Source organism: Bos grunniens, chromosome 21 (assembly GCF_055505025.1).
Source record: "Bos grunniens cultivar Pamir isolate PY7600 chromosome 21, Bosgru_T2T1.0, whole genome shotgun sequence".
In the NCBI taxonomy this organism is placed as follows: Eukaryota; Metazoa; Chordata; class Mammalia; order Artiodactyla; family Bovidae; genus Bos; species Bos grunniens.
In genome coordinates, this window is record NC_141185.1 from 47628159 (window position 1) to 47645626 (window position 17468).

At 46.9% G+C, this 17468-nt stretch overlaps 2 protein-coding genes across 30 annotated transcripts in view; one reads left to right on the top strand and one right to left on the bottom strand.

Annotated features, from left to right (window-relative positions):
• LOC147349601 (uncharacterized) overlaps positions 1 to 12675 on the top strand; it is a 48847-nt gene extending 36172 nt beyond the window's left edge. Inside the window, exons 3-6 of one of the 9 annotated variants that reach the window (XR_015150019.1) lie at positions 8450 to 8599; positions 9270 to 9560; positions 9722 to 9922; positions 12328 to 12675. Coding sequence is in view for 1 of the 9 variants with exons in the window: in XM_086364422.1 (XP_086220548.1) it covers positions 9270 to 9339; positions 9722 to 9821 (170 nt within the window). In the remaining 8 variants the exon portion in view is untranslated. Of the gene's footprint in view, positions 1 to 1448; positions 1518 to 8449; positions 8600 to 9269; positions 9561 to 9721; positions 9923 to 12327 lie in introns of those variants that run through there. The other 8 variants (XR_015150021.1, XR_015150020.1, XR_015150022.1 and 5 more) reach the window with 8 other exon arrangements.
• The window catches only part of PDE8A (phosphodiesterase 8A), a 148383-nt gene that overhangs the window by 4050 nt on the left and 126865 nt on the right, over positions 1 to 17468 (bottom strand). For 11 of the 21 annotated variants that reach the window (XM_086364375.1, XM_086364369.1, XM_086364368.1 and 8 more), the window contains 7 exons: positions 17047 to 17095; positions 16449 to 16584; positions 14753 to 14951; positions 12686 to 12918; positions 10911 to 11043; positions 8464 to 8631; positions 704 to 833 (listed from right to left, as the gene is read on the bottom strand). In XM_086364375.1, the coding sequence (XP_086220501.1) occupies positions 704 to 833; positions 8464 to 8631; positions 10911 to 11043; positions 12686 to 12918; positions 14753 to 14951; positions 16449 to 16584; positions 17047 to 17095 (1048 nt within the window). The remainder of the gene's footprint in view (positions 1 to 703; positions 834 to 8463; positions 8632 to 10910; positions 11044 to 12685; positions 12919 to 14752; positions 14952 to 16448; positions 16585 to 17046; positions 17096 to 17468) is intronic. The other 10 variants (XM_086364373.1, XM_086364371.1, XM_086364366.1 and 7 more) reach the window with 1 other exon arrangement.

Consider the following 17468-nt stretch of genomic DNA (forward strand, 5'->3'; position numbering starts at 1 on the left):
CCTGACCAGCTCTCTGGGGCGTCCCATCCCCCTTCCTTGAGCCTGTCCCCTTCCACCTGCAGCTCGTGGCACGAGCAGCAAGCTAGTGAAGAAAACTTGGGCCAGGAGTGGCCACATCTGGTCTGGGCCCAGAAGCAGTGAGCAGAGCCTGCAATCTGGCCCGAGGCCCCAGCGCCTTCCGCCACCTCAGTCCTCCGTCCCCTGCCTCTCAGCATGGGCTCGTCTCCTGCTGACGGGATCCAGACTGGACATGGGTCTGCCTCCCGGCAGGGGCCCCTTGCCTAAAAGCCCTCTACCTGCCAGGGGGCTCCGCCCATGCTGAGGGCTACAAGGAGGGCCGTGCCCCCGTCAGAGACCAGCCTGCCCTCAGGTCGGCTACTGGAGAAGGTGGAGAAGCTGGGTGAGGGGACAGCGGAAGAGCTCCCTCAGAATGTTGAATCCCAGGCTTTTGACCAGCAGCCCCTTCAGCCCCACGTTCAATGCTCTCATCTTTGCGACTGGGACAACAGGTAGCCCCGGAGCCGGGGGCAGCTGAGGAGAAAGCAGAGAGCACCCCACCTGCCGGGACCTCCTTGACAGCGCCTGGCTTCTCGGCCTCTGCACACTCTGAGCCGCTGAACATACTCTACAGTCAGAACAGCACTATGCGGTCCTTAACGTGGGCTCCCCGTTACTGAGGGAGATACACTCGGTGCATTCTTACCGTCCCAGGCATCAAACATGTCTGTGATGAAGTAGTCGATGAAAGAGATCTGGGATTTGGGGATGCTGCAGGTATTTCTGTCAAAAACCGGCATCACCACAGGCAAGTCCCGTTGCTTCTCTTCGTCTGTCTGCAAGGCAGAAAATGCCAGAATTAGGAGACCCCAGGACCAGGCTCCATGCCCACCAGAAGCATTCCCTCCACCAGAGCCTTTCCGGGCAGCCCAGGGAGCTCGTGGGAGAAGCCGGTCACAGCGCCAGCGAAGCACCCGGACCCTCCATGACATGTTATGTTGTCCCCGACGGGACCACCCAACCTACATCTTCAGCACCTGAAGGCTCCTGCTGAAGCTCCTGCAGGTGTTGTGTGGAGTTCCTGCACTGCAGGAGCACAGCAGTCTGCCCAGCCGTCTCCCACCTGTGGGCATGTCAGGGGCCTGACCCAGGGCCACAGTGCGGAGTGAGAAACAGCCCCCCTCACAGAGAAGGGACGAGTGTCTGCTTCTTACCTCAGGCCAGATTGTTTCATTTTAAAAAGGTCTAAACACCCTTGAGGCAAAAAAGCTCTAGGATGAAGATTTTATGTACTTTGATAGACCCTTAGAAACATCTTCAGTATTCCAATAGTATGTGTACAAAACTGGAAATATAATGAAGATCCTAGTGGGAAGTAGGACGCAAGTTTATCTTAAAAGATATAAGGGAATTTCTTGTTTTTTGTTTTCCTCATGTTGCTTTCATCAAAGGATCCAGGAGAAAGGATGAAGTGATGCCCAAAGGGTGATGAAGAAGCAGGGGGTCCTTCCTGGAGTGAGGTATGAACTTGGAGGGTTTGACAGCACCATGGGAATCACTGAGAGATCCCTGGGGAGCCAGGCAGCCAAGGATGAGAGTTAAATAGATGGCTACCCAAGGGGCAGGATGAGGGGTCTTGAGTGCAGGACCAAGTATGGCTGGGGTGAGCCAGGCAAGAGGACTGGAACCATCTCCTGGCTCTGGAGGCACAGCTATCCTCAGGGGTCCAGGGTATTTGTTCTGTTGGTCTGGGCAGGCTGCCCCTGTGGGCAGCTAGTGGGAAAGTGATGGAAGGGGCAGCTCAACACGGAAGACAGGCTGGGAGTTAACACTTAGGAAGCCTGGTGTGGGTGCAGGAATTGGTTCTCTAGGGGCACCCAGCAGGGAGGGTGGAGATCCTGGGACGAGTGGACCTGCTGACCAATCCTGGCTTCTCTGGACAGTGGTCAGTGAGAGCAAGGGCTGAGGATGGGAGGTATGCAGTGCATTCAGCCATCAGCCAGAACCTGGCTCTGTGAATGAGCTCTGTGGGCCATGTGGGGCTGTGGGAAAGTGAAGGACCTCTGTTAAGCGTCTAATACGGGGACCAGAATTCAGGTGTTCCACGGGAGCAAAAGAAGACCTACACTTGGGGCTGGAAGCCTGTCCCTCCAACGCTTATACCTGGAGCTGTTCCCACAGGGCAAACCGGGCCAGTCCTCCTTGTCCCCCCAGCCCAGGGCTGTTCTGGACAGCTGGCCAGGAGCTGCCTCCCCGGTTCCGTTCTGCTTCTGTCTTTTCCGAGGCCTGGCAATCACAAGCAGGGTGGCAGGGACTGGTGAGAAGTTACGGCCACCTCGCCCTGCACATCGATGGGTCCGAGGCCCGAGACACTGGAAGAACTGGCTCCACAGCTGAAGGCAGGTGACTTTCCTTGGAAGTGACAGTGATTCGCTACAGCTCTCAACATGAAATCTCCACTGGAGGACAACAGGCAACCTCTGGGGGTTTTCCCGGGAAGGGCCGTTCTGCACGTAGCACCATGCTGCAGAGACACGCTTGTGCGAGGAGCTGCGGACAGTGCTGGGGACAGTGCCAAGGAAGAGGCCTGGGCTCCCTGTGCAGGTGGGCGGTGCCAGACTCCGGGCCAGGGCAGGAGCCAGCAGGAGGGGCTGCTGCTGTTCCAGGCCTGGGGGCCGAGGCACACAAGCTTGGCTGTGACTGCTCAGGCCAGGCTTTCCTGGGAGGCAGGGCAGGGACCATCTACACCAGCTGTTGGGCCAGGAGCACACCCCAGGAGGTGTGGGAGGCAGGGTCGGGGGCTCTGGGCAGAGGATGAGTGGGGAATACTGCCAAGTCTGGGCTTCTGCTGTGGTGGAGCCTCTGCTGTCAGGCCAGTGCTGGCTCAGCAGGGTCAGCTCCGTGCGAATCTCTGCCCTGGTGCATGTGTGGCAACGGGTGGAGGGTGCATAGGAGCTTGTTGATTATCTCTTTTATATACAGTAGTGTGTATCTGTTAATCCCAAACTCCTAATTTATCCCTTTCTCTTGAAGTCTGTGAGTCTGTTTATGTTTTGTAAATAAGTTCCTTTGTATCATTTTTTGAGATGTCACATAAAAGCTGATGTGATATTAATATCTGTCTCTCAGATTTACTTCACTTAGTATGATAATCTCTAGGTCCATCCATGTTGCTGTAAATGGCATTGTTTTATTTTTTATGGCTAAATAATATTCCATTTTCTTTTCCATTCCTCTGTCGATAGACATTTAGATTACATCCATGTCCTGGCTATTATAGTGATGCAATGAACACGGGGGTGCATGTATACTTTATGATTTTCTTAGGATATATGCCTAGGAATGGGATTGCTGGATTATATAGTAGCTGTCTTTAGCTTTTTAAGGAACCTCTATACCTCCATAATGGCTGTACCAATTTACATTCCACGAACAGTGTAGGAGGGTTCCCTTTCTCCAAACCCTCTCCAGAATGTATTGTTTGAAGACTTTGATGAACATTCCTGACCACTGTGAGTGGTAAATCATTAGAGTTTTGATTTGTATTTCTCTAATAATTAGTCATGATGAACATGTATGTCGTCTTTGAAGAAATGTCTATTTAGATCTGGCTATCTTTTTATTAGGGCTCCCTGGTGGCTCAGAGGTTAAAGCGTCTGCCTGCAATGCGGGAGACCTGGGTTCGGTCCCTGGGTCGGGAAGATCCCCTGGAGAAGGAAATGGCAACCCACTCCAGTATTCTTGCCTGGAGAATACCTCGGACGGAGGAGCCTGGTGGGCTACAGTCCATGGGATCGCAAAGAGTCGGACACGACTGAGCGACTTCACTTTCACTTTCACTATCTTTCTATTGGGTTATTTGGGTTTTTTGATATTGTGCTACATTAGCTATTTATATATTTTGGAGATGAATCCCTATCAATCACTTCATGTGCAAATATTTTCTCCCATTCTGTGGGTTGTCTTTTCATTTTGTTTATGATTTCCTTTGCTGTGCAAAAAGCTTTTAATTAGGTCCCATTTATTTTTTCATTAATCTAGAAGTGGATCCAAAAAGATATTGCTGTGATTTATGTTAGAGTGTTCTGCCTATGCTTTCCTTTAAGACTTTTATAGTATCTGGTCTTACATTTAGGTCTTTAATCCACTCAGTTTTGTTTTTGTGTATGGTGTTAGAGAATGTTTTAATTTCATTTTTTACATGTAGCTGAGAGTTTTCCCAGCATCACTTATTGAAGAGACCGTCTTTTCTCCATTGTATCTTCTGACCTCCTTTGTCATAGATTAAGGACCACAGGTGTATGGGTTTACTTCTGGGCTTTATCTTGTTCCATTGATCTGTATTTCTGTTTTTGTGCCAATACCACACTGTTTTGATGACTATAGGTTCGCAATATAGCCTGATGTCAGGGAGACTGATTCCTCCAGCTCTGGTTTTCCTTCTTGGGATTGTTTTGGCTATTTGGGGTCTTTTGTGTTTTCATACAAATTAAAAAATTTGTTCTAGTTCTGTGAAAAATGCCATTGGTGATTTGGGAGAGATTGAACTGAATTTGATTGCCTTGGGCAGTAGTCATTTTGATAATACTGATTCTTCCAATCCAAGAAGGCCAGGGTGTCCCAGAAATGGAGCCTGCAGGCTGCTGGGTGGGGACAGGTCTCAGTGCCAAAGCGGTGACCTCTAGGAGAGCTCAGCTGAGGAATTTACCACAGGGCCTCCCCCACTGGTGTTCCTGCCCCTGCAGTGGGCCACAGCCGACCCCCACCTCCAGGAGACCCTCCAAAACCTGCAGGTAGGTCTGGTTCAGGCTCTAACGGAGTCACTGCTCTGGCCTGGGCACCAGTGCTCATGAAACCTTGTGCGTGCCCTCAAGAATGGAGTCTGTCTCTCCCAGTCCTGTGGAGCTCCTGCACTCAAGCCAAACGCTCTGGGGACTCCTCCCCCCGATGCCAGACCCCCAGGCTGGGAGCCTAACGTGGGCTCAGACCTCATTCTGGTGAGAACCTGAGCAGGTGTGGGATTTGATTACATCGTGAAAGTGCTCGTCCTCCTGTCTTGTGGTTCTTGGTCTTTGGGTGTAGAGCATCTTTCTAGGTAGGTGCCAATCCTTCTTTGATGAGATTGTCCAGCAGTTGTGATTTTGGGGTTTTCATGAGGAGATGAGCTCAAGTCGTTCTACTCCACCATTTGCCCTTCAATTTTTTCTAGTGTTTCTTTACTGTTTGCTCATTTTTTTTGCTCTTATGTTACTTCTTTCCTACTTACTTTGGGTTTACTTTGTCTCTTTCTAGTTTCTTAAACTGAAACCTAAGATGTTAACTTTAGGGCTTTTCCACTAATTATAAATGTCCCTCTGATAACTGTTTTGCTTGCATCCCACAATTTTAATATACTTTGATTAATTTCCTTTATCTGAACCTTAGACTATTTAGAAATGTCAGTTTCTGAATATTTGGTGTTTACCTAGGTACCTTATTCTTACTAATTTCTGATTTAATTCCACTGTGCCTGGAGAATAGATTCTGTATGATTTCAATTATTTTAAATTTACTGAATCTTGTCTGTGACCCAGCATGATGCATATTGGTGAACATATCAGTGTCCTTAATAAATATTCTGTAGACATGTGATACGTGTTTTATAAACATTAAGTAAGGTAAGGTGGTTAACAGTGTTGTTGGGATTATGTGTTTTTACTGATATTTTAATCTGGTTGTTCTATCAATTGCTGAAAGGGGGTACTAAAATCTCCAACCATGTTGTACTTGTCTCATTTATTTTGAAGCTCTGTTATTAGATACACACACACTTATGCTTATGTCTTCCTATAAGACTTTTTATCACTATGACGTCTCTCACTATCTCTGGTACTATTCTTTGTCTTGATGTCTGTTTTGTCTGAGATTAATATAGCCGTTCTAATCTTTATATTTACAGTCTCCATGGTATATCTCTTTCCATCCATTCACTTTACACCTCTCTGTTCTTTATATTTTAAGTGTGTCTTTTGTAGACTGCATGTAGTTGGGATTATTTTTTCAAGATCCATCCTGATGATCTGTATTGGAGGGTTTAGTCCACTAAAGTAAGTACTGATGAGTAGAGCTGGAGCTCCCATTTGACTGTTTTTTCTATTATTGTTTTCTCCTGCTGCTTTTGTATAATTTAATAAATTTTAGAATTCCATTATAGTAATATATCTATTAGCTTTTAAGGTACACTGATTGCTCTAGGGATTACTAAATACATTTTGGGATTACTAAATATATCTTTCACTTCTCAGTCTACTGAGCTAATACTATAACACTTAATGTAACATGTAGAAACCCTGGATTCAGGTAGATCCATTTTACTTTCTGCTATCCTTTATGCTATAGTTGCCATATAGCTTATGGTTACATATATTATATCCTTTACAATTCAGTATTATAACTTATACTTAAAATAGTCCTATGTATTTAGAGAAATTCCAAGGAAAAAAACTTTTATAGTTACCCAGCTATTTATCATTTTTTAAAGTGTTCTTATCTTATTTTTACTGAGGAATTTGTTAAATAGCATTATATTAGTTTCAGATGTACAACATAATGATTCAAAATTTTTGTATATTGCAAGATGATTACCATAATAAATCTACTTAACATCTGTCACCATATATAATTACAGAATTTTTCCTATAATTACAACTTTGAACATCTACTCTCTTAGTAATACAGTACTGCATATTTGAAAGTTGCTAACTACAGTTCCCATGCTGTACATTACAACCCCATGACTTCTTTATTTTATAGCTGGGAGTTTGTACCTTTTGACTCCCTTTAACCATCTTGCATCCACTAAGCTAGCAACCACAAATTTGTTCTCTGTAAGATTCTACATGTAAGTTAGATGATATAATAGTTGTCTTTTTCTATTTCACTTAGCATAAACCAAATGGCAAGAGTTCATTCTTTTTAATGGCTACATAATATCCCATTATATGTGCACACACATACCCACATCACCTTACTCACTGACCTATCAATGGGTGCTTAGGTTGCTTCCAACTTGGCTACTGTAAGTCATCCTGCGGTGAATGTGGGAGTGTGTGTATCTTTTGGGGTGGTTAGTGCTTTTGTTTTCTTTGGATAAATACCCAGAAGTAGAATTACTGGATCACATGGTAGTTCTGTTTTTAATTTTTGGAGGCAGCTCCATAGTGGCTGCACCAATTTACATTCCCACCAACAGTGCACAAGGGCTCTCTTTTCTCCACATCCTTGACAATACTTCCTATCTTTTTGATAACAGCCATTCTAACAGACGTGACGTGCTATCTCATTGTGGTTTTGTGATTCACCATTTTCAGCGCTACTCTCTCAGTCTGTCCCACCCTGTCCTTCCCGCTGTGTCTACAAGTCTGTTCTCTACATCCGCATCTCTATTTCTGCCCTGCAGATAGCACCGTTCTTCTAGATTCCACATATATGCACTATATACGATATTTTTCTCTTTCTGTCTTTCTTCACCCTGTATGCCAGTCTCTAGGTTTATCCACCTCATTAGAACTGACGAGTTCTTTCCTTTTACATACAATGGAATATTACTGAAGCGACTGAGCGCACACACACCACAACTTCTTTTATCCACTCATCTGTCAGTGGACATCTGGGTTGCTTCCATGTTCTGGCTATCATAAACAGTGCTGCAGTGAATGCTGGGGTGCATGCAGCTTTTGAGTGCCGGTTCTCTCAGGGTAGACGCCCAGCAGTGGAGTTGCTGGGTCACAGGGTACTTTTACTCCTAGTGAGAGTTTAAGAAACCTCCACACCGTTCTCCACAGTTTGACAGTGTCTATTTTGCCTCCATCCTTGAAGGATATTTTCACTGGTTACAGAATTTTAGGGTGACAGTTTTCTCCTAACAACTTTTTAAAGATGATGTTCTGAGGTCTTCTGGCCTCCATAGTTTCTGACATGAAGTTAGTGTAAGTAATATGTCATTTCTCTGAGTGATTTCAATTTTGTTTCTGTATCTTTGGCTAGTAGCTGCTCGAGTATGACATACCTGGGCATGGGTTAGATTTGTTGAGTTTCTCATATGCATACAGATTTATCTTTCACTAAATTTGGAAAAATTTTAGCCATTTTATATATATATATTTTTCCCCCATGAGAATTTTTTTCTACCTAGAGAAACTGGGAGGGGCAGCCAACAGTGTAATAACATCTTTAAAGTGTTATTAGGAGAAAACGTCAAATATGTGTTGAAAATATCCTGAAAGAATGAAAGCAAAGGCAAAATAAAACACATTTTCAAATAAGGGAAAACTAACAGAATTCACTGCCAGTAAGCCTGTAATCTAAGCAATGTTCTTCAAGGACAGAATTTCATTTAGAACTCCACTTCTAGTTTTAAGTCCATTACTTCCTATGGTCCTCATGGTGTTTCTTTTACTTGAGGGAACTTCAGAAGCTGCATCTTACCTGAGAGAAATACTCTTCTGAGATGCGTGCAGCCCACTCGATGCACTGCTCCAGGGGCCGGCAGGGGTTGGACACGTCAGCACACTTGATCAGCATCCTTTTGATCAGAGTCCGGTTCTCTGGAGCCCTGAGCATGGTATTTATGGCTTCTTGATCTTTATCAGTTTCCTAAAGCATGAGTGGAATTCAAAGCAATCAAAACGGGACCCCAGGTACCAAGCTCTGTTTTACTGTTGTGGCCCCACCGTTAACCACGGTGGGGCTCTGTCTGGGATCTACGGTTAGGGTCTCTCAAAATAGTGCCGGGGATGCTCTGAGGTTGGCTCTCACTCTGCAGTGGGGAAAACCAAGGTCCAGTGAGATTCCAGCAGAACCCGGAAGTACAGCGTAGCACTGGAGGCTGGCATATCTACCTTTCCCCATCTTGACTCTTTCTCTGTTTCTCACAGTTGCCTTTTCTTTCTGTTCTATCACTCACTAAGTACTCAAAAGACTGGCTCTATCTTGTATTATTTACATTCATTAAAAAACACTGAACTGGAAAGTGAAACCTTTCTCTGCCCTTGCCACTGACGGTCCTGTGGTCCGCCAGGGGCTCTGCTGCTCCCCACCCAGCCCTGGGAGAGGCATGATCCTGGGAGTCCGCCACCGGTGTGCACAGCGTGTCGGATACACTGATGTTCCTAAACTCTGCCCTCACATTTTATGGTGGACAGAGGACTTAGTCATGGTCTTGTGATCTGCACTCACAAAGATATCTTGTGGTAGGCATGAAAATCAGTATAATTTACCATTATATTTTACAGATGAGGATGACAGGACTCTGAGAGGTGAAGAGACTCAGCCAGAGGTACTGAGCTGGCCCAGGATCAATGCGTGAGCCCTGCCTCTAGTCTGGACTCTTGTCTCTCCACAGTAGTGCCTGTGTCTGACTCACAGGGAGCCCCTCTGGATATGGAGCCTCAGCCCATGGGGTGAGGGGCCTCTGAAACAAATTCAGGTTGGAAGAGTGAGTAGTAGGTCAAAGACATGAGCAAGCATCTCCTCTGATTCTGAGCCACCAAGCAGCTTCCAGAGGAGTCAGCCACGTGGTTTCTGTAAGCAGTCACAGTCATCCCCTCTCGGTGGGGACAAGATGGGTGGGGGGGACCCTGAGCCCAGGCTGCCTGGTCTCCTCAAAAGTGACAGACACCGTGACCTCAGTGATTCTCATCTCCCACTGCCCACCAGCTTTGTGCTGACCCTTCTCTCTGTGCAGGTGTGTGACTACTGTTCTGTACTGCCCGCTGGGTGACTATTTTCTTCCACCTGCTATGACCCACTGGATCCTGGTTTCCAGTCTCTCAGTAAAAATCTAAGTAGTGACAGCAGAGAGGAGGAACATGACTGTCAAGGAGAATGAAAACTCTGCTGAGTCTGGAAACTTCCCAGAATGAATGGAGGAAGCCAAGTCTGCGAGGTACGTGGTTTCTTTCTGTGGGGTGGGGTCAGCTGGGGTATCTGTGCATGGGAGAATGACTGAGTCCTTGGAAAGGGCGTAAAGTCTGACAGACTGGAGAGGGTGAGGAGAGCAGAGTTCTCAGCAGGTTTCAGGTGAGACAGGGACAAGTCTGAAGGGTGATAAGCTAGAAAGCCAGGGACAGACAGAAGCCCTGGCCAAACAACTGAGCTGCAGCAGTAGAGCTGGAGTTCAGGGGCTATCTTAGGATGAGTCGTCTCTGTGCTCGGTGAAGACTGGCAGGGGGCGACAGGAGTGGGGAGGAGCCTGGGGTTGGTGGTCGGGCAGCTGTGGGCCTCAGGCGGGTGCTGCGCTCACACTGACCTAGTGTAGCGGGTGCTGTTTATCCAGAGCACACCTTGTGCCGTGTCCTCAGCGCTGCGCCTCGAGGGCTACTGTGCCCACTAGAGACAAGCAAGTGGTGAAAAAGAGCCGAGAACTCAGAATGCCTGCTTTCTCAGCTGTGGGCTCCTGTCTGGGGAAGCAGTTAATGTTCTTCTCTTGCCAGAAAGTTCTGGACTCCATGCCTTAAATCCAACACCACCAGCACCCTGTGGTCCAAGTCCAGGAGCCTCCCCAACCCCCACCCTCCTGTGACACAAATCAGCAGAGGACAGGTCGGCTGCACAATGGGCAGTGGCTGGCGAGAGACCTCGTGGTCTCCAACTGGCCCCAAAGTACTCAGAGGCGGGGGACGGGGCAACTGTTGAACAAGGGCGCAGGAATGGCCCACCTCTCTATCGTCAAGTCCCTTCAGAATTGTCATGCTTTTTCTTGTATGTCTTGCCAGGTCTTTGTACTTTAATTTCCATTGGTTAAAAAAGTATTTATATGCAGTGAGCCCAGTGCAGGGATGATAATACTCATGATCTCTTAAGCCGAGGTTTCCCCACAACACACAGGAGGAAGAGCCCTAAACACAGACTCCATTTGCAGTCAGCTCACTTACCTCTTCTTCTTCTAATGCTACCAAGGGCTTGTTGATGATGTTGACAAATTTGTTGACATGCTCAAAGTGCTTTGTCATTTCTGTGGCTAAGACCATGTCAATGATACCCTGGCGCAGCGTCTGGTAGTCGTTCCTGTTTCAGACAAAAAAGGAGAGGCTGCTGCTGATTACTGATCCAGACCAGACAGGTGCTCCTGGAAACCAGCTGTGATCTAGGCCCTGTGTCCACTGCGGCTGAAATTCTAATGAACTGGGCAGCAGTGGCAGGCCATGCTTTAAAGAATGTGAAGGTTAAAGGTTGCTGCCTAGACTGCTATTAGTAAGGAGAACCTGAACAGAAGTTAAAATGAGAATCTTTGGGCAAAACTATGGGGTTCCTTGGTAGCTCAGCTGGTAAAGAATCTGCCTGCAATACAGGAGACCCCAGTTCTATTCCTGGGTTGGGAAGATCCCCTGGAAGAGGGATAGGCTACCCACTCCAATATTCTTGGGATTCCCTGGTGACTCAGACTGTAAAGAATCTGCCTGCAATGCGGGAGACCTGGGTTCTATCCCAAGATCCCCTGGGGAAGCACATGACAACTCACTCCAGTATTCTTGCCTGGAGAATCCCCATGGACAGAGGAGCCTGGCGGGTTATAGTCCATGGGGCTGCAAAAAGTCGGACATGACAGAGTGACTAAGCACAGCACATGCGTAAGACTATACATACAGTGTTCATAGTGTTCTCATAAGCAAAAGGCATGTAGTTCTTAAGATTAAAGAAAAGCTAGAACATAGCCAGCTGGGGTTATTAAGAATATATCCCACACAGAGGAACCTTGAGACCCAACAATCTTAGAGCCCAGAAACAGAGGGTGAACCATCTGAAAGCTGAGAGAATCAATGGTGCGTACCTGATGCCTCTTCCTCTAGCCCTTTATATTTATTTTAAAAATTTATGTTTTGAGGATGGAAACCATTTAATTAAAAACATAAAAGGTACAAAGAGTATAAACTGAACTCTATGCAGCTATGCTGTTCTTTTCCCTGGAGACAGGCATAGCTGTCAGGGTCTTGTGCATTTTCCAGTGATAACTGATGTATATGTAAGCAACTATGGAAAAACCTTTAAGTCCACATATGAAATTCTAAAACATAGAAAAAAAGGTTTTTTTTTTTAATCCCTTAGGTTTAATAACTTTCCTTAAAATCCCAATTAGTAAGTATTCCTCATGACAGATCACTTCTAACAGCCCCACCCTAGACAGTGAGGGCACCATCAAGAAGAGAAGACACTAATCTCACAGCGTCACCAATCAGACATGAGACGTTTGCTGGGCAGAGTATGTTGGGAGTCTGCCAGGCAGAGATGTAAGATGACAGCTTCTGAATCTATCAAGGTGTTAGCCTTACACTGTTGTCTTGAAATGTTCAGGACACAACGGAACTGAACCTTGAAAACATCATGCTTGTGAAAGAAGCCAGACACAGAAGACCACATCCTGGGGTGCTTCCAATCGTCTGAAATGCCCAGAACTCACAAAGCTACGGAGGCGGAAGGTAGATCTGCGACTGCCTACCGGGGGGGCAGGACAGTGACTGCTCGTGAGTTCGAGGTTCCTTTGGGGGTGATGGAAATGTAAATGTCGACTATACGGAAGACTGCACAACTTGGAATATACCAAAAACCCCACACGCTTTAAATGGGTGAACTGTATAGTACCTAATTATATCTTAACAAATTGTTTTTTAAAGAGCAAAAGTAAACATACTTTCCAGCTCACTGTTCTTACCGCTCCATGTTTTTAAAGATGTTGCATTTGTCATCGCCGGTGGTCAGCTGGAAGGCCAAGGCCGCGTGGTGGTGCTCCAGCACAGCCATGTCGTTGTAGAGAATGGCCAGCTCGCTCCCGGCATTGCACAGGAAGGAGTTGGTCCTCCCGGGGTGGTCCACATCGTGGATAGTGGCTGCGATGAGGGCAGCAACCTCATCAAGTGGGTCTAAAGTTTGCTGAAAACAAGAGTTCTTTTAAAAATTGCGGCATGGCACTGAAAGCAAGGTAGCCTTCTGTGTAGTTCTCTTTCTGCCCTTCTGGCTTTAAGGTAAGAATATTTCAAACTTCTGAGAAAAGCATAGTGTTGAGCAAATCCAGTTTTCCTAACTCTACTCAGAAACAGTTTCATTTTTGCATGTTTCAGAGGAAACATTATCTGATTCTCAGTCTCGCACAAGTTAGGGATTTACCAAGACACAGGGTGTCCTTACCAGACCGGAGTCACCTCCTCAGCCAGTCTGTCTTTAGACCCATCACATAAAAAGGTCCTTAGTCTGAGGTATTGACTTTCTACTTGGAACATTACTTTGATTTAAAATTATCAATTGGGAAAGTAAGATCCCACATGCCATACAGCATGGCCAAAAGTTCTCATTTAAAACTTTAAGTACAGAAGTGCAGGGTACTTTCTTCTAGTAGTCTCCATTTCTAATGTGTATATTCCTGTTTTCTGTATTTTGATTAGTCTGACTTGCAGTGAATTCTCTTGGTTATTTCAAAGAACAATCCCAGATGATCACATTGCTCTTCTCATTCTATAGGTTTTGATACATAGGTTTCTCATTTTGTTGTTTTCTGTTATTTTTGGTTTTATTTCTTTGTTTAACCCCAATTTGTTCGAAATATTTTCTCATTTGTAGTGGCTGACATTTTTAAAGTGTTTTGAAGTATATCAAAACTGTGTCTTAGTATCAAGATCATTTTTGGAAATATCCTACGAACACTTGAAGAAAAGGTGTGTATCTAATTAACCAGGCTTGTAAATTTATTTACATTGAAATTCAATAGTTTTAACTTAAAAAAAAGGTTTTTTGGCCGTGCTGCACGGCATGTGGGGTCTTAGTTTCCCAGCCAGGGGCTGGACCTGCAGCAGCTGCACTGGAGGCATGGAGTTCAACCACTGGACCACCAGGGAAGTCCCCAGGGAGTTTTAACTTTAAATGGGTGAATTTTATGATGTGAATTACATCAGTAAATTATGTTAAAAATTAAGTTATTGATAGCTTTCTGAATGTATATTTGTATGTTATCTATCAGGGAGTTTCAAAAGCATTAAATTACAGCAAAAATTAGGTTCCCTTTATGCTGAACCACATTGACGCAGATGTCTCTCCTCTGCCCTCTGTGTTCACACTTCATGAGAACAGACCTCTCCCTGGACTCTTGTTCTACCTACGGTCTTAGTCGTGACCTTTAGTAAAACAACAACAAAAAACCACCAAAGAACACAGCTAAGGGGGGCTGGACTTGCCTGCCCTGCACTCGTGCCGGGAGGCTGACCTGTCTCATTCCTCACGAGGCCCCGATTCTCACTGATTCTTCCGCTTTCAGGTGCTTCTGAAAGTGAAACGGCCGTGCACCAGCGCTCCCTGGTCTTCTGTGCCAGTTTATGGCGGATGCTGATGGAAATACTAATAACACAAATACTCTGGCAAAGCAGTGCAGGTCTAGTTGCTGCTTCAAACATTTCCCTAATGAAACAATTTACAATGTGAAAAGCTTTCTTAGGAAGCTTGGTTTGGAAGTGGGCAGTGAGCAGAGTGCCTTGGATGGCACTTTCTTCTCTGACACTCTTACTGTGACACACTCCCATTCCCTTTGCTCCTGAGCCCTCAAAGCTGGAGCTAAAGTGGCTCCTATTCGAAGGCGGAATGCCCAGGGCCACATTTGGAATTAGTTATCCACTCCCCAGAGCCAGGGTGTGGTTCTGCTCCTCAGGAGGCCGCACCCTTCCCGGGCCAGACTGCACCCTATACCCTGCACCCTCACCCCTGCTGTGAAGCACAGGGCACCAACACAGCTCACCTTGATCCTCTCTTTGCAGAGAAAGTAGGCAGTGGCATGCAGCACATCAGCAGAGTGTGTGGAGTTGTGGTAGGGGTTGGAAGCGTGATAATTGGCTTCGATCACCTGTAACCAGGATCTCAGCGTTGCCTCGGGGCATTTTAAGAATTCACAGACTCCGAAGCGAGCAAACACTTTGAGACCAAGGTAAATCAAAGGCCTATAGGGAAAAACATACACAGCATTAAATCAAAGTAGAGAAACAGGTAGAGTGTCTGATCTGTTCAGATCCAACAGGCAAACCTGAGCCAGACTTCCGGGAGTAAGCGGGACAGAAAATGGAGCCTGTGAGGGTGGCCTGCAGGGGGCACCCTGTCGCCCTCTCTCCTGGTGGCCAGCACCAGCCCTGGGCAGAGCCCAGCTGCAATTCTGGGGGCACCTGCCTGGTGCTCCTACTGCCCTAACTGCTGCAGAGTACTCCCGGCACCAAGAGGGTGTCCAGGTCAACGTGCTGCCAGGCTAACTGCGTCCTCCCCTGTGGCCTTGCTGGACGTGTGTCACTGGCCAGACGTCTTGTTGGAAGAAGATACCAGTTCCCCACGGCAGCACACAAGCCAGACGCTGGCACACATCATGTGACGGTCTCAACACTCTGGAGGTGGGGGTTTCCCCAGACAGGTGACCAGCTGGTGCCAAATGAGGCCTGTCCTTGAGAGTCACCGTCATCCAGCCTCTGGCCTTTGCTTTTGGCTCTGTTGAGGCAGTGGCCAAACTGGCTGGGCTCCCAGGACTTCGGCAGACTTGCCCTGTCCCAGTTCACATTAGGATGTAAACCAGTGCCCACAGCTTTGTTTGCCGCTGTCACTGGCCCTGTGGGGCACACAGATGCAGAATGTCTTAGAAGCTTGACTTGCTCTGAGTGTGAGCAAAGGGCAGGGGCTGTCATAGGGACCACCACCCACATGGGATGAGACCTGACGAGTCTCCTGTAACGGCCCCTCTCTGCCTGTCTGCTGGGGTTGATGCCTCACCCTCCTGAAGGGCAACGCTGGCTGGCATCAGGTCTGAATGCCCTTCCCGTGTGCCAAGCCAACCACACTCCTCTGGCTGAGTGTTCTCCAGTGAGGTATAAAATGGGAGGGGAAACCCAACCCTTCCCTGCTCTAGGGGACCACACTCAGGTCAGGATGCTGGAGTGTGGGGTGTCCCCATGCCTGTCACCAACACAGCAACCAAGATCTGGGGACAGCTCTTATTTTTTTGGTTGTGCTGAGTAGCATGTGGGATCTTAGTTCCCTGACCAGGGATCAAACCTGAGATCCCTACATTGGAAGTGTGGAGTCTTAACCACTGGACTGCCAATGGTTCTGAGCTCTGAAATGAGACTCTGCTGCAGTGTCAACATATCACTACTTAATACCTACAGGAGAAATTAATAACCGTATCTTACAAAAAGAAAACCTCTGCTACTTGGAGACTCCAAGTAAGTCACTTTCTCTCTCTGTGGCAGTCATGGCCAGGCGAATTCCCCTTGGCTTCTCCCTGATCCCTTGCTGACGCTGAGGCCCTGGAGACTCAAGGTATCTGCTGCTCTTTCCCTGGGGCCTCCTCCCTGACCAGGGACCGGCTCTGGGCAGAGCCTACACTCCCGGAGAGGCTTTCTCCACACTGGCCCTTGGAATCAAACTCCCGGTCTGCTGAGCTTCCGTGGGCTCACCTTTTATGAGTGGCAGCCTCCAGTTCAAAAATACTGAAGTCCCAGTACTCCTCCTTTTCCATGGCCCGAGTTATCTGTGATGGAACATCATGAAGGGAGATGGGGACAATGCTGCTGCTGGGAGCCTGCTGAAGGTCTGCAGGGTAAACAGAACGGGATCAACAGGCTTGACGGCGTTTGCTGTCCCTCAGGGGGAGCAGCAGAGCTTTGGGGGAGGATGCTTTGTTTCTTAGGGTTTATGATAAACCAAAAACTTCTTACTGATAAAGTTTCAGATAAAAATTTTGAGATTTTTTTTTTATCTTCATTACTTAAGTGTGGCTATAATACTAATGAAAGTATTAGTCACTCAGTCGTGTCCGACTCTGCAACCCCATGGACTATAGCCTGCCAGGCTCCTCTGTGCATGGATTCTCTAGGCAAGAACACTGGAGTGGGTAACCTTTCCCTTCTCCAGGGGATCTTCCCAACCCAGGGATCGAACCCAGGTTTCCTGCATTGCAACCAGATTATTTATTGTCTGAGGCACCAGGGAAACCCCAATAGTATTAGCTAAAATACTAATAGCAATCCAATACATTAAAAAGGAAAAACTTACTTTTTGTTGAAAGAACATACTCATTTCCGGATAATCTTCGCAAACCATCCTGATAAAAATCAAGGAAATAAACAGGGAAATCACAAGTATTCCTTACTCCTTGAAAACCCAGGACAGCCGGTCACAGAGGACAGCTGCGGGCGGCTGTCTCCATCCACACGCGCACACCGAAGCTCCCCTGTGATCACCCGTCTGATGACTGCTGACAGCCTTACTGGTATGAAATCTAGTGGCTTTAGCAAGCACCAATTAGGCAGGGAGGTGAATTTTTATTTCTGAACTTTGTCACCAAGACAGAAGGTGACAGATGGTAATGGAATGGTCTGTTTTCCATAGAGCTGGAGGCCTCTATCCTAGACAGCTGGAGGCGGCACCTAGAGCCCGTGGTCCAAAGCCTTCAGCTAACAAAATGATCCCCCAGC